The 15,008-nt window shown below is 35.1% G+C and overlaps 1 protein-coding gene across 1 annotated transcript in view; it reads left to right on the plus strand.

Moving 5' to 3' along the window:
* The window catches only part of LOC145664704 (extracellular serine/threonine protein CG31145), a 581,685-nt gene that overhangs the window by 459,347 nt on the left and 107,330 nt on the right, over positions 1–15,008 (plus strand). The window contains exon 2 of the mRNA XM_081731569.1: positions 11,226–11,350. Coding sequence (XP_081587695.1) covers positions 11,226–11,350 — 125 coding nt within the window. The remainder of the gene's footprint in view (positions 1–11,225; positions 11,351–15,008) is intronic.

Genomic DNA, 15,008 nt, shown 5'->3' on the forward strand with positions numbered 1-15,008 from the left:
ACTGCATTATCTGTAACCAATTTCCGTTCTGTCGTTGTTACACATCAAATTCCCATTATCTGCCCGTTTGACCTCTTCTTATTTGGTTTTGCCTTGTACATAACTCTAGCAAATATTTACTGACAAATTAAAGTGTCGTGTTTCCATTACGTATATCTTAATAACAATACAAAAGAAGAAGTGAAACGCACTTTAGTGTGCTATTTTAAGAACGAGATTTTTTTTCTGCTATTGTGCCGTATTAAGGTTACCAGACGTTCCTGTTTCCCCGTGGGGAAATTCTGTATTATACTTTTTTCCCGTAATGTCTACCTATGAATCTTGTACGTTCTCGCAATTTCCTCATCTAACGCTTGATTTAATAATTTCTCACATCTTTATTATGTTATTTTTATTTTATTCTACAAGTAGTATGTGTGTTACTGTTAGGGGAAATCAAACAACGATAGATATCGTCTACACTGCAAGTAAATAGTCTGTATATACAGTAAAACCTGCCTTCAACGGACCCTTTATTAAACGGAAAACTGTCTTAAAGGGAAATATTTCATGGTCCCATGGATTTTGGAGTAAAAGACATGTAAAAGTCCCTTGATTAAGCGGAAACTGTGTTATGCGGACAACGGAAAGCAAAATAAACCTTTAACGGAAAATTCTGAGTTTCAGACTACATCGTTTAGAAAATTTTTAAACATCCTGCGAGAGGGCAAACATATACTGTTTGCGATAAATACTTCGTTCGTTTGTTAAATCTTTATGGGCAGTGTTGACCTTCGTCAATCACTACTCATATTCAGCTCCCACAATTTTTCGCTAGTCCTACGTAGCATGTCAGCTGTCAGTCTTCTTTGTAGGCGTACTTCTGTTCCGCTTGTGTAGCAACTAGCGACAGCCAACAAAAATGAAAAGAAAACTGACAAAACAAAGTTCTGGAAAAAAGGAATTGAGGTAAAGCAGAAGTTATATATCTCCATCACGTGTCGTGAAAACAAGGAGGAAAGAATACAGAGGACTTTCAAAATTCCAGAGAAAGCTTTTCTGTGTCCTGAAGTATACCGCAGCCAAGTAGTAGCAATGTATGCAAAAAATCCTGCTTGACTATTGGGAAAAATAAAAGAAAGTGTGCACAACATATTTTGTGTTTATTTTAAGTTTTTTTGGGGGGGGTATTAATCCGTAGAAGAAAAAAGTACTGTAATTGAACAAGTTGCGTACATCAATATATTTTCTCATTATGTCCGTTATAAGCATATATGTATTTTTAACGGAAAGGTTTATCTCCATTAAGCGGAAACTACTGATGAGCGCAAGAGTCTTGGTCTTGCAATTTTTGCAAGAGTCTTGCATGCAAGACCAAGACCAAGACCAAGACCAAGACCAGGAATCCCGATGCAAGACCAAGACCAAGACCAAGGGGTGCAAGACCAAGACCAAGACCAAGACCATACCTGCAAGACCAAGACCAAGACCAAGACTCTTGCGCAAGAGTCTTGCACAAGTACGGTACTACTTGATTTTTTATAGAATGTAAAAAGGAAGGGGAAAAAGCATTACATCTTTCACGTGAACTTCTTGGCTCCAGTAAAAACACCGCCGGAGTGAATGTGTTCCCAGTAGTTTATGCAATCCATGTGAGTCGATCTGCTCCTGTAACATATAGCTACAGTGTGTCGTTTTTTGAATCGGTTGTTCACGAGACGACCGACAGCATAATTCTATGAATTGTTACAAGATATAATAACTTCAGTGTCTGATTTACTTTGGTCATCATTTGATCATTCACGACAGCCCATGATTGGAGTTTGAGAAATCATACGAAGAATAATTGTGTCCATAAGAAATGAATAAGCAAAAATAAACTAGAGCATGTTATGGCCACGGTAGCTCAGTGGCAGAGCGTTCACCCTGGTTCCCTGGTTCGATCGCAGCTTGCGCTATGTGAGCTTTTTTGGTGAACAAATACCCTGCGCGTGGGTTTTCCCGTTTCCTCGTACTTTCTTCATTCCACCATTCTCATTATCACTGTTTCCCTTAGCCTCAGTGTAATAATCGTGGGATGTTAAAGTATATATTTCATTTCATTTCAACGGTTCAACATATTAGTGGTGTTCTTCTTCCAAAACTAAAGAAATATAGTATTGAACATCGGCAATTCCGTACACCATAGGTGTCGACTACATGGGTATGGCCCTGGATCTGAGGCTCAATCATTCGTTGGAAATTTTTAATATGTGCTCATAAAAGTAATATTGAAATAACATTTTCATGACATTGACAAAAATTTAGTGCATGTGACCGCAAGTTTGATTTCATAGGTGGATGCTTATACGTTGAATAATTGTTTATCAATATAACTTATAGCCTCCTTAGGTATACGGATATCTAGGATTCAACGATATAACATTATACAACAATAAATAATCTATATTCACAACTGAGAGTGATTTGGTACTTATTTCAAATAACTTGAAATTTGATGCCGTTATTATGTATTTCTGATGTAGGTCAAAAGTATTTATATAAATTGAGTTTACACAAAATAAATAGACAGAGAGTCGTTTTCAGTTTTCACTCAAATTATTCTAAAATATTGGGGCTGCGGTGGCTTAGTGGTAGAGCGTTTACCTCTGGTACTTGGGGTCCAGCGTTTCATCCAAGCCCCCGCCAAGTGAACTTTGTGGTGGACAAACACGGTGTGCGTGGGTTTCCTCGGGGTTCTCCCGTTTCCTCCCACTTTCTTCCTTCCACCATTTCCATTCATTTTTCATCATTACCGTCTCCTTTAGCCTAGCCGGCATAAGCGTGGGACGTAAAACTCACAAATTTAGTTTCCTTTCATATTCTAAAATATTAAGAGGTTTAATTATTATTATTATTTTAATTTTATCTCTCTTTTTTGGTCAATATTGCAAAACATATCATCGTCATAATAATAGCTATTCTGCCATTATTGGCAGGTCACTTGCTGCAGCTGAGAAGCTTCGAAGATTGTGGTATTCAGCTAGTCTCTTCGTCTTAACGTAGCAATTTTCTGTTTTAATATCTTTGTTCAACTACAGTCTCCTTCGCCCCCTCACTCTAGCACGTCCCTCATAATACAGTTCCTCCTCAGCCAATGTCCTCTTCTTAATTACATCTAAAATTCTTCTTTTCTCGCCTACTGCTACTATTTCTAAAACCTTCACATTCGTTTTCCGTTCAACCTAGCTGTATCTCTCCTTTTTTCTCCATGCCCACATTTCGAAAATCTAATTGTTTCATCGTTTTTGCGTAATGTCCTTGTTTCTGCCCCATACAGTACATATTAGAATCAGTAAAACAAAATTTCAATATTTAATTGGGAGTTTGTTCAATACAAAGATGAGCTAATCGTGGTTGGAAAGAAAAAAAAATCTGACGCTTTTAGAGTGTAAAAATAATTTTGCAATTTATGGTATTTCAGTAATCTGTGCCGTCTTGGTTTTCTTTCATGCGTCTCACTGCCAGGGGTAGCCTCTCCAGTTTGGGGACCAGTGGAGTACTGGATCTGTTAAAACATATAAAAATATTACGAAATATTGTTATTTATCTTATAAGTAGTGAAGCGTGATCACCCATTGAAAAAAAAGTAAAGGTCATCGCCTATGTTGTACAGTATCATCACACTTACACAAAGGTAAAATATATTACATTTAGAAACATATATTGTATTTCTCTCACTATTGATGCAATGTAGAATTTATTATCCCTCATATCCAGAGTAAAATTTACTTATGAAAAGCATAGATTTCTTAAAAGCAAAACTTGCAAGACTCTTGCAAGCAAGACCAAGACTGGGTGTGCAAGACCAAGACCAAGACCAAGACTGGGTGTGCAAGACCAAGACCAAGACCAAGACCGAGTATTCCAGTGCAAGACCAAGACCAAGACCGCATGCGCAAGACCAAGACCAAGACCAAGACCACCCGGGTCTTGGTCTTGGTCTTGCATTTGCTCATCACTAGCGGAAACCTGTCTTTAACGGAAATTTTTGCGAGTCCCGCTCGATTCCGAGTAGAGTCCCTAAAACTAGGCAGTCGATAACCCGGCAGTCCGAATAACTCGGCTATACCCTGGTAGGGCGAAAAAAACCCTTCAGTATAGAAAACAACAGGTCATTATACATTTCTTTTTTAAAAAGTAGCTACTTTATGCAAAGTTGACTAGTTAATTTTCATTAAAGACAGCTTTATGCCTTCATAAAATATTTTTCTGAGGTCTGTCTTATAAGATAAAATACTTTTTCTTGTTTAAGGGTATTTGGGCAGTTTATTCTCTGTTGTATTCTCAAGTAGCCAATACATAGAAGTGCAGTACTGTATTGTTTGAGGAAATACTCGTGCTTATTATTATTTATTTTCATTCCCGATAACCCGGCATTTTCACGAACTCGGCCATCCTTCGGTCTACATTAGGTCGAGTTTTCGACACTCTACTGTAATTTAAAAAAAAACTTTTCAAGCAGAATAAAAAAAAATGCATCAGATTGTCAATGAACGATGTGTTTGTTAACACTTGATAATTCGTTTATCTTGATTTTCTCAAAAACTAGATGAGAACGCTCAGTCGAAGAGGTATAACAGCCTTTTCAGGCCAGCTATCCTCAATCTGGTTTTCCTCATTCACACCAGGCAAATGCCGTGATAGTACGTAACATACAGGTCCCAGGTCTCTTGCTTCTTTCGCCATTTCTTTCCTGCTTTTCCTTTTTCCCGAGTACCCCGCTTGCCGAGGCACATCATCCCTCATACGTCACGGGCTTAAATAGGGATGCGCACAAGACGAGTCGAGACAGGATTTTCCTGACAAAATTCGAGTCGAGACACGGCTTTTCCAATACAAAAATAGAGATTTTTCGAGTCGAGCATCACTTTTACAGCACATTTTCGAGACGAGACAGCCACAAATCTTGTCTCGTGTGCATCCCTAGGCTTAAAGCCATTGATGTCGGTAATGCTCAAAAATACATATAAATAAATAAAAATGTCTGGCTACAAATTAAAATGGAGATAGATCAGGATGCATATTGACATGGGTTCTGAACCGTAAAAGTATTTTAAATGTAGAATTTGCAACACCGAAATCAAATCTGACCGCGAGTAATGATATTGACCCTTCAGTGAACTACTGGAATTGAGAAAAAAAAATCTGTCTTTTAAATGTAACAAATAAAAACAGTGAGATGTTATTTCATTTTTTTTCTCTCTTGAAACGATCGCTTTTGTTATTCTTGTACTTTTCACATAAGAAAGGTAAATAAAAGTTGCATATATATTAAGAAAACAAATACATGTAAAACAAAGCAATACGTGTTTTATTGTTATTGGGAACAATAGTTACAATATAACATTTCTCTGATGGTCTTTTCAACGCTATCCGCTATAAAGAATTTGAAAATAGGATTTTTCTTGCAGTGGATAGTGTGGTGTTGGCTAAAAATTGGATTGGCCGTTTGGATGCCATTCCGCGTTTTCGTATTTTGGGTGTATATCGCCGCGCTTTTCTCCTTCAAAACGATTTTAGGATTTTTTCCCCCTGCTTTTCTAGAAAAGGAGAAGACGAAATGGTTCTCTTTGTAAAAGGCTTTCCCATATTTGAGAACAAGAAGGACATAGCAGTTTTACAAAGAAAGGAACGTAAATGTATTCGTTTCGACTACAGCTTTATGGTGCTGGTAACGCAAGGCGAACAATAATGGGATAGGTTGTTGACGCTGGTTATATTTTGTTGAACACTTGATAATACTAAAACTGTTGTAAATGCTTGATATGGTGTTTATACAGTTGAGTATCAAACACATACAGAAAGTGTTTAAATAAACAATAAAGACGCATGCAGATCTATTAAAAAATAGGATTATAACCTCCGAGGTTCAAATTGTATGAGGGATATTTAGGGATATAGCGACTTAGAAAATAGAACACTTTTCTCCTGTACGAAATGTTGTATCCCATGCCACAAGTGCTATGGAGATGTTTATTCAGTTTAGTGTAGTGTTGTCCATGAAACGAATATGTGAGATTTAAGACTTGGGTAAACTAGTGCTACCCACAAGGCTCTTGAAATTTCTCGTCTCGTCACGAAAATGTGACGAGAATGGGCGTGTTTCTAGCCTCGTCTCGAACTTTTAAAAAGATGCCTCTACTTCTCGGTTCGGCTCTTGGTTCATTTTCGAGACGAGAGTCGAGACAGTGTGAGAAATTTCTTGTCTCATAAGCAATACTGGTTTAGTGCCATACATATACAAGAAAAATTTATAATAAGAATAGCGTGTATACCAGCTAGGAGATGGTGATGATGAGAAATGAATGAAATGGTGGAATGAAGAAAGTGAGAGGAAACAAAAAAAAACCGAGGAAACCCACGCACACGATGTTTATCCACCACAAAGTTCACTTGGCGCGAGCTGGGATCGATCCAGGGATCTCATGCACCAGAGGTGAATGCTATACCACTGAGCCACCGCGGCCACTACGAATCGTACCGAATTTGTTCTATGCAAAGTAAAAGAGTTTTATGATTGGTGAATAGCTCAGCCTTCACAAGTCGTCGCTGTCATTATAGTCATACTTTTCGCTAAAAAAAATCTCTTTAATTGTTCTTGTAGAATGCAAATACATATAACAAAAACGTGTTAAACGTTAATTTGATTCATAAGAATGTGTATGATGAGACGGGTGATTTGCTGTTGTAAATGCAATGTGTAAATATAATAAAGATTTGCTAAAAAAAAAAAAAAAAAAAAAGCTCAATCCGTCTGTGCAATAAGGAAACGTACTAATATACTTTCACGTAATGATTTCTGATAATAAACTTCTGAGACCATGATCCCGAATCGGTTTTACCGCTATAGATAAGATACTTCCATTAAGCAAACCTCTTAAGATATTTCCATGAAGCAAGTCTCTTTTAAGAGTTCTAGCAGGTAATCATTTTGGTTCATCTGTGCTCATGACTTAAATAACAGAATAAAAGCCCGTTTTCCATTAAACGTGATCCCTCATTACCAAATATCCTTTCGCATACTACTTTTTTAAAAAAAACTGTTACTGTCAATGGTGAAACCCCGCTTAAGCGGTGAAAGCAAGAAGCCCTAACCACTTCAAAAGAAAAACTTAGTTTAATCAATAGCGCGGAACGATCAATCAATTCTCTCAGTGGTAGTAGTAGTACTTCTGTAAGTTCAGTTTCAAAAATTTTCAACTGATTGAATCGCAGCGGGGAGGGGGACGCGGATGTAGACATCTAAAGCAGTCGGCATCTTCTGTTTCTTTCATCAAAGCGGTTTTTGCTGGTCGCAGGGGAATTATTTGAAATATATATAGATGTTGACTTTACTGACTCGTTAATGTGATTAAAATAAAGAATAATGTATGTCGAGGAGAGGCATTAGTGTAATTAAGTCTCTTTAACGGATATCTAGTGATATGATGCAATAGGCGGTATTTCTTTCTTCATGTATGGTTTATTGATATATCTAATGAATTAAATCAAGTATTTCGTTCAGTTATAACTATTTGAGTTTATTTCCACTTTAAGATATTACATCTTGACTAATTTCCATGCTTAAGCTTTATTTAACATTGTGTGTGTCAAGGGAAACAGATTTAATAAAAAATAGTCCTTTACTAATAGAATGCAACGAACAAAAATTGTCAGTGATTAAGCAGTGTTTCTTTTAGAAAAAATGTTCCGGGGGGCACAATTAGTATTCAAAGGAGCACATATTTTCACACGGTACTATTCTATTTATTATTATATTATAGAGGTACTATTTCGGTTTTCTCCAGGGGAGCATTTTCAGAGCTCCGGGGATCATTGCCTCCCCCAAAAAACATGTCTGGAAGAAACACTTGTGATTAAGTCCTGTCAAGTACTGCAGTAAGTCCACATTAAGTACTAGTAGCGGTAATGGCCTATTAACCCTTTTATGACCTTATGGTACAATTTGTACCATACGGCTGTTTAATGGTACTTTGAGTTATAACTCTCCTATTTGAGCTTTTTCGCCCGGTTTTTTGTTTTGTTTTTCAAGTCTAGAGGCATTGTAGTACATGTTACGTATGGATTCACGCCTTCGTGCGTCGAGACATACGAGGTGATGACGTCATAACTTTAAAACATATTTTTTCGTTTGTTAGGCCTATTTTCACCATTTTTTTTTTTTGCGGGCTTACTTTTGCACCTATAGAAGATTGAAATTTTGCACAAACATTTAGTCCACCAAGTAGTATTTATCAGATTTCTTCAGATCTCTGCGTTAAAACAGGGGGCAAAAAGTTGAAAAAGGGGATATTTTAACCAAAAAATCCCTTCGCGATTTTCCCGCCTCAGGTACATGATGGAGACATGTGAATGGTACCGTCTGAAAGGCAGTTCTATTCTGAAGAGAATGATGGGCGAACTATGATTCGAGGATGAATATGGATGTCTCAGGAATTTTTTTTTTTTTTTACCTGAGATCAGGTTCTTTTGCGGTAATCTGAGACATTGTGGGGATTCTTGTTAAATTTTTCCCGCCCTTTCTATTCAAGATAGTTGCTTGAAATTTGGTACACACATTCAGTCTACCGAGTAGTATTTATTGGATTTTTTCATATCTCTACGTTCACACAGGTCCATTCGTGAGGGACCTAAAGTGTGAAAAAAATTCTCCGAAATTTCCCTTTTCTCCTCAATGTTTCCTCTTCTGGTATATGGTATGGGCATATAAGTGGTACCATTTGAAAGCCTACTTTATTCTGAAGAGAATGAGGTATGAACCATGATGCTAGGATAAATAGTGACGATGCAATAGCTGCTTGACTGAAAGTCTAAAAAAATACCCCGAAAACCCAAGATCTTAAAAGGTTAAAGCACGTGGACAGACATATGCACAAAAGGGTTCGCTCTCAGCTCTTTAGTGTTATTTACTTCAATATTTATAATACACAGGCTGGAAAATATATATTTTCATATTTATTAATTTAAATTTAAATTCGCAATAATTAAAGTGATATTCAGCTACTGTTTACTTTCAGACATATTGGAGAATTAGTGTTCGATAACCTTAAATGCTATTTCTAAACAAGACTTCTGCATCGATATTATTGAACTAAATGAAATATATAATTATACTGTAATTCATGAAGTATATTTTAATTGTTACGTATTCTCCATTTCGTGTATAGAACAGGAGCACTATCGTATTCTTGAGCCACACTTACCATAAAATAAGGTCACAGTGCATAGTATTGACACCTTACTCCTTGAGGTAGTACATAAAAGTTAGGCATATGTTATACATTGCATATTCATTTTTTTAATACGAATACAACATTTATTGTTGCTATTGGGTGGAATTGCTATAATATTATCGATCTTGTCCGTTTTCTTTAATAAGTTACCCCAAATCCTGCTCGGGCATAGAATCGAAAACGTTCAACAATGTTCAAATTTTTTAATTTGTGAAAATAATTCGAACTCAGTTGCATGCATCGTCACTGCTCTGATATCTGTTTCATTTAGCTAAGTTCCTTTTTCTTCAACTCCTCTGTGACTTACCCAGGGATTAAAGAAAAAGCTGAATCAAATGCTGCTAAATCGAGAGATTCATAACTACTATGGATATAAGATGTACTGGTTGCCAAGTAACTGCAACCAGTTGTTGATAATACAAGGAGATAGAAGCGCTGCAGGTTTTCCATGTGCTTTTCCATGTTAAGAAGTAGAAACTCTGTGTCATACGCCTAATGTTACATGATAATGTTGCAGCGGTCATGCAACTACCTACTCGTACAAACATAAACCACGCTTTTTCTTTCAGTTTTTTTTAAATATGAATTTTTGAGAGATGCATTAATATTGTCTTGCGCTGAAGAGCAAACTTTTATTTTCACTAAAACATTATTTAAGCACTTCCAACAACCTTTTTGAGGTTAGAAAATAGGCGGTTGCACAGTTAAGCAACTTACTACAGCAGCAGCAGCTGTTAGATACCGAACAAATATATCCTTTATGCGCTATATAATATGAAATCTACTTTTGCTTCAGTCATTAATAGAATCAATAATGGCTTCAGACACAGCTAATATGGAAAATACGTATTTTTAGTGTTCTTCAATATGGCCAATTTATGAATTGATAGAATTTAATGTTAGTAAATATTTGACTTCGATTTACACATGACTAATATGTAGCTTGATAAAGTTTTGAGTTTTTGAATCAGTAGTCCATTCAAAATTAGACATTTTTATTGCCTCATTACATGGGGTAATTACCAGACGTCGTAAGGTTTAATTAGCTTTCGTTTTCTCTTTTGGAAACGTTAGGCCTATAGGAATGGAAACTTCATGATTAGGTGCGTTCAAAATTCCTATACTTAATGGTGGGTCGTGTATCCCATCGTCCATGACCTATTTTATCCAAAAGTCTAAATGTATCACTTGAAGTAGAGAAGCAGACTTTCAGCTTATAGGATTTCTAATTGTTCAATTAGTGCATTATGTCGGGTAGTATACAGGGTGGCCCAAAAGTAGGTATACAGCCCAGTACTGATCAACTCATTGCTTTTTATACATATAATTTCTTATTGTTATCCATCAGATAGACTTAGTTTCTTTATTATTTGTTCTTAAAGCCTTTTTACTTATATCTTAAGCTCAGAACAGCCGTGGCAAATAAACCCATAATCTAGGATGTTATATTTGATCAATGCAGGTATGTATACCTACTTTTGGGTCACCCTGTAGGCATGCGAAATACATGGTAAATAAACGTGATAACAATTGATTGAAGTTATTTTTTTTCAATACTGATGCTATACAAGCTGAAATTTATTGTTTAAAGTGTTCAGTTTAGTATTGTGATTTGTATCAGTAAGCAGTGGGAATCAAACACAGGACCAAGTACATAGAAATTACGCGCCTGAGCCACTTGATCACGAAAAAACATCTCCTGAAAACATGGCAGCTCATATTTTCTGAAGTCTTGTGTCAATATATTATAGGTGTACCAAATGGGAGAAGAGGTTAGTTTTTCTTAGGAATTCAGAAATTTCTTGTTGATACTTTAATGGTTAAATAAAACCCAAAGCCTTTGCATCCACTGGTAGAAGAGAATATTGGAGATCCTCTCTGATTTCGTAAAAACAATCAGTTTTAAACATGTGTAACACATTAGTTATACATTTTTGCTAATGTTTTCCTTATTTCTTTTTAAATTTTCAGACCAAATATGACGAATTTGGAAAAATTCCAACTCTCCATTTCGAAGCGGGAGCTGTACCGAAAGGATGACCCACTTGTAGAAGCTCTTCTTAAGGATATGCAAAAGTTACCAATTATCCATATCAGTAAGTACAACATATTCTAGCTATTCTAAATCTAATTCACTATTTTTTCTAGCTTATAAAAATAATCTAATCTCTCTATAATAAACATAAAATCGACTTGTATATTGCATTTTCACGATATAATGACTGAACCACTTGAAATGAATGTTTGGACATAGAATAGTACTTTGTTCGAGCTATGCTTTTATAATTTTACTTTGGTTGAAATATGTATCTCAAGGAGAAAAATGGTGTAAAAATATGTCTTTCAAATGCTTTGCATATAGTTTATTCATTCCCTGCAAAGAACAGGCATTTCAGTTAGAAATTAAGAATCTAATTTATTATTATTATTATTATTATTATTATTATTATTATTATTATTATTATTATTATTATTATTATTATTATTATTATTATTATTATTATTATTATTACCTATTAAGCACCTAGGGACCGCGGTAGCTCAGTGGCAGAGCGTTCACCCCAGCTCGCGCCAAGTGAGTTTTGTGGTGGGATGGACGGACATCGTGTGCTTGGGTTTTCTAGCGTTTTTTTTTTCGTTTCCTACCACTTTTTTCATTTTTTTCATTCCAGCGTTTTCATTCATTTCTCATCAACACCGTCTCCTTTAGCCTAGCCGGCATAATCGTGGGCCGTAAAACTTAAAGATTTCATTTAATTTTTAAAGCATTTAATTTCTTATATTTCTTAGCTAATAAGAATCTAATGTACTATGTTTCCTAATTATTAGGAACCTTAGTTACTACCTTCCGAAGATAATACATATGTATACCTTTCATTATATTCAGCTCATAGTAAATACAGTAATATGAAATAAGTATACAATGTTTACTATTGTATGATGAGAACTTTTCAAGTTTTACACACATCGAACAAACAGACAAAACTCTTGCACTTCAATTATAATTACTGTTGTTGTTAATGGTGCTCAAGTTTTAAACTTAACAGTTTTATGTTTTGTTTTTTGTGAGTAATTGTGGCCAGACATGTTTCTCCTCTGTAAACCAGGCAGATAAAACTCTGTATCTCAAGTAGGCCAAACAATCATCAGTTTACAATAGAGTGGGCCGCAAGGAAAAAAAAAGTAATTTTCATAATTATGTATATTTAAAAGTGAGTAAATGCATATCATCTTACCTAAGAATGCAGTTCCTTAAGAAATAGAAGGAACATAAGGAAATTCGAGTAATGGATGAATTCTATTGTTTCTGTATTTATTTTTTTCTGCAACAAGCTTTTGGATGTCTGAAGATATGCTGGCACTAACTCTTTTGAAACCAGAGATTAGATAAATACCTGTTAGGGTGGATCTTCCCCCCTTTTTATCATAAGTGAGAAAAGTATTTCTAACATACGTACTACCGAACTTGGAAATCACGTAAGATGAAAATTTTTAGATTTTTGGGGACCACATGTGCAAGCAAGTATTTACAAAATTCGGGGATATTGAATATTTGCTTTAGAGTTGATTTGGACTGAATTTCTGTTAATTCCATCTGTAAATTAGCTGGTACTTTCTTAGCATTGGTAAGTTTTGTAAATAAGTAAGTTATATACATTTTTTTGTTATTTTCTCGGGGTAGGGCTGCATTTGGCCCGCCGGCCGCGAGTTTGACACGCCTGCTCTAAACCAATGAGAATCTGTTTTCAAACAAATGTCAATCAAAGAGAGCCATACTAACTTACATTTTGAACTATTAAGTAAAGAAACAGTTATAATTATTAATGCTAAGCAAATACAGTTCGTTCTTACACTCTATAAATACATGCATTTTAACCCCTTACCGCATGCCGTGCCATATATGGCACATACCCTTTTTTCACTTTAGCTTTTTTGTGATTTATCAAAGGCAATGACTGTTTTGTCTGCTGTGTGAGATATTGACGTGTACGAATAAGAGATTTGGTGTCATCTGACATGTTCTTTGTGAGTTGTAAGTGTGCCATATTTGGCACTTACTTCTTTCTCGTCTGAATTAAGTGAAAAATCTAAAATTCAAGTTTTAATTCATTTTTCAAGTTCCCATATGAGGATTTCCAATACTGATTATTTTTTTTTCGCTAAAAGAAAAAAATCATGCAGAAAGGGGTTAAGTCCGAAGGTGAAACAGATTAAGCTATTCAGTGGACGATGTTGTCGGGTGTCAGAACTGGACTGCAAAATTATTTGGTATTGATATTATTATTGCTAATTTGTATCTCTCAAATTCGTTATCAGTTTGCTATATACGAAAATGCACTATCGCACTAAAGAACAATTATAATACTGATCTTGTGTGGTTTTTGTTCTGAATCGGAGAACCTTAGATAATGTTCCAAATGTTTGTTCTGCACAGAGGACCATTGGTATTCTGGTACGCACATTGCCAAACATATACAGTATCTTCCGTGTGCCTATACTCTCAAGGAAACGTGATAACGCACGATACAACACCGTATGCCAGAAAGTAATGACGTAATGTGCGTCACGGGAATTTTTAGAGACTTGTGAAAATGTTATTTGAAACATTAAGCTAGTTAGCAATTTAAAAAAAAAATGTGTTCAAAAATAATGTATAGAGTCTAACTTATTCGAGAAAAACATATATTAAAGTCTACCTGGAAAGGAGGCTATGTTGGAGGTCAGAACAACTGAGTAATTTAAGAGTGGAATTAATTTAAGATCCACAGTGCGGAGATTAGCGGGAACCATGGATAGGAATAAATGCTCTTGGTTTCACTGTGAACTATTGTGAATAAGTGACTGTTAATCATTTAATGTAAACAATTTGTGCTAACAATTTGAGCATGTTTCTCCTTTGTGAGGCGCTGTAAGAGTATTTACTAACTTACTCCTAATTTGTTGAATTTTTGTAACTTTTTAAAAAACAATAAATTATATCAACAATTTAAAAAGTGAACCAGGTAATATATGCAAAATGTAATATATGCAAAATGCTGTTATGTAAACTAGTAATTGTTTTCAAGACTCATAATGTAGTGTATGAATTTAATTGATGAACAATTATGATCATAAATGATTTCTGGTCTGGCACCCTAATTTCTGGTCTATAAGAAAAGGTTTGGAAACAAGTTATTGTATTTTGTAAAAACCATTTGGCTCGCTATCTATTTTTCTGATTGCATTTTGTGAAAACCACTTGACTTTCTATCCAATTTTCCGATTGCGTTTTGTAGAAATCATTTGGCGCACTATTTATTTTTCTGATTGCATTTTGTAAAAACCATACTTGAATACTTGACTTTCTATCAATTTTTCTGATTGCATTTTGTAGAAACATCTTGACTTACTATCTATTTTTCTGATTCCATTTTGTAGAAACATCTTAACTTACTATCTATTTTTCTGATTGCATTTTGTAAAAACCATACTTGACTTTCTATAAATTTTTCTGATTCATTTTGTAGAAACGTCTCGACTTACTATCTATTTTTCTGATTGCATTTTGTGGTAACCTTTTGACTCACTATCTATTTTACTGGTTGCATTTTGTAGAAACCTCTCGACTTACTATCTATTTTTCTGATTGCATTTCGTAGAAACCTTTTGACTCACTATCTATTTTACTGGTTGTATTTTGTAGAAATCTCTTGACTCGGTATTTATTTTTCTGGTTGCATTTTGTAAAAACATCTTGACTCGGTATTTATTTTT

This window comes from Thermobia domestica, chromosome 11 (assembly GCF_964235325.1).
Source record: "Thermobia domestica chromosome 11, izTheDome1.hap1.1, whole genome shotgun sequence".
In the NCBI taxonomy this organism is placed as follows: Eukaryota; Metazoa; Arthropoda; class Insecta; order Zygentoma; family Lepismatidae; genus Thermobia; species Thermobia domestica.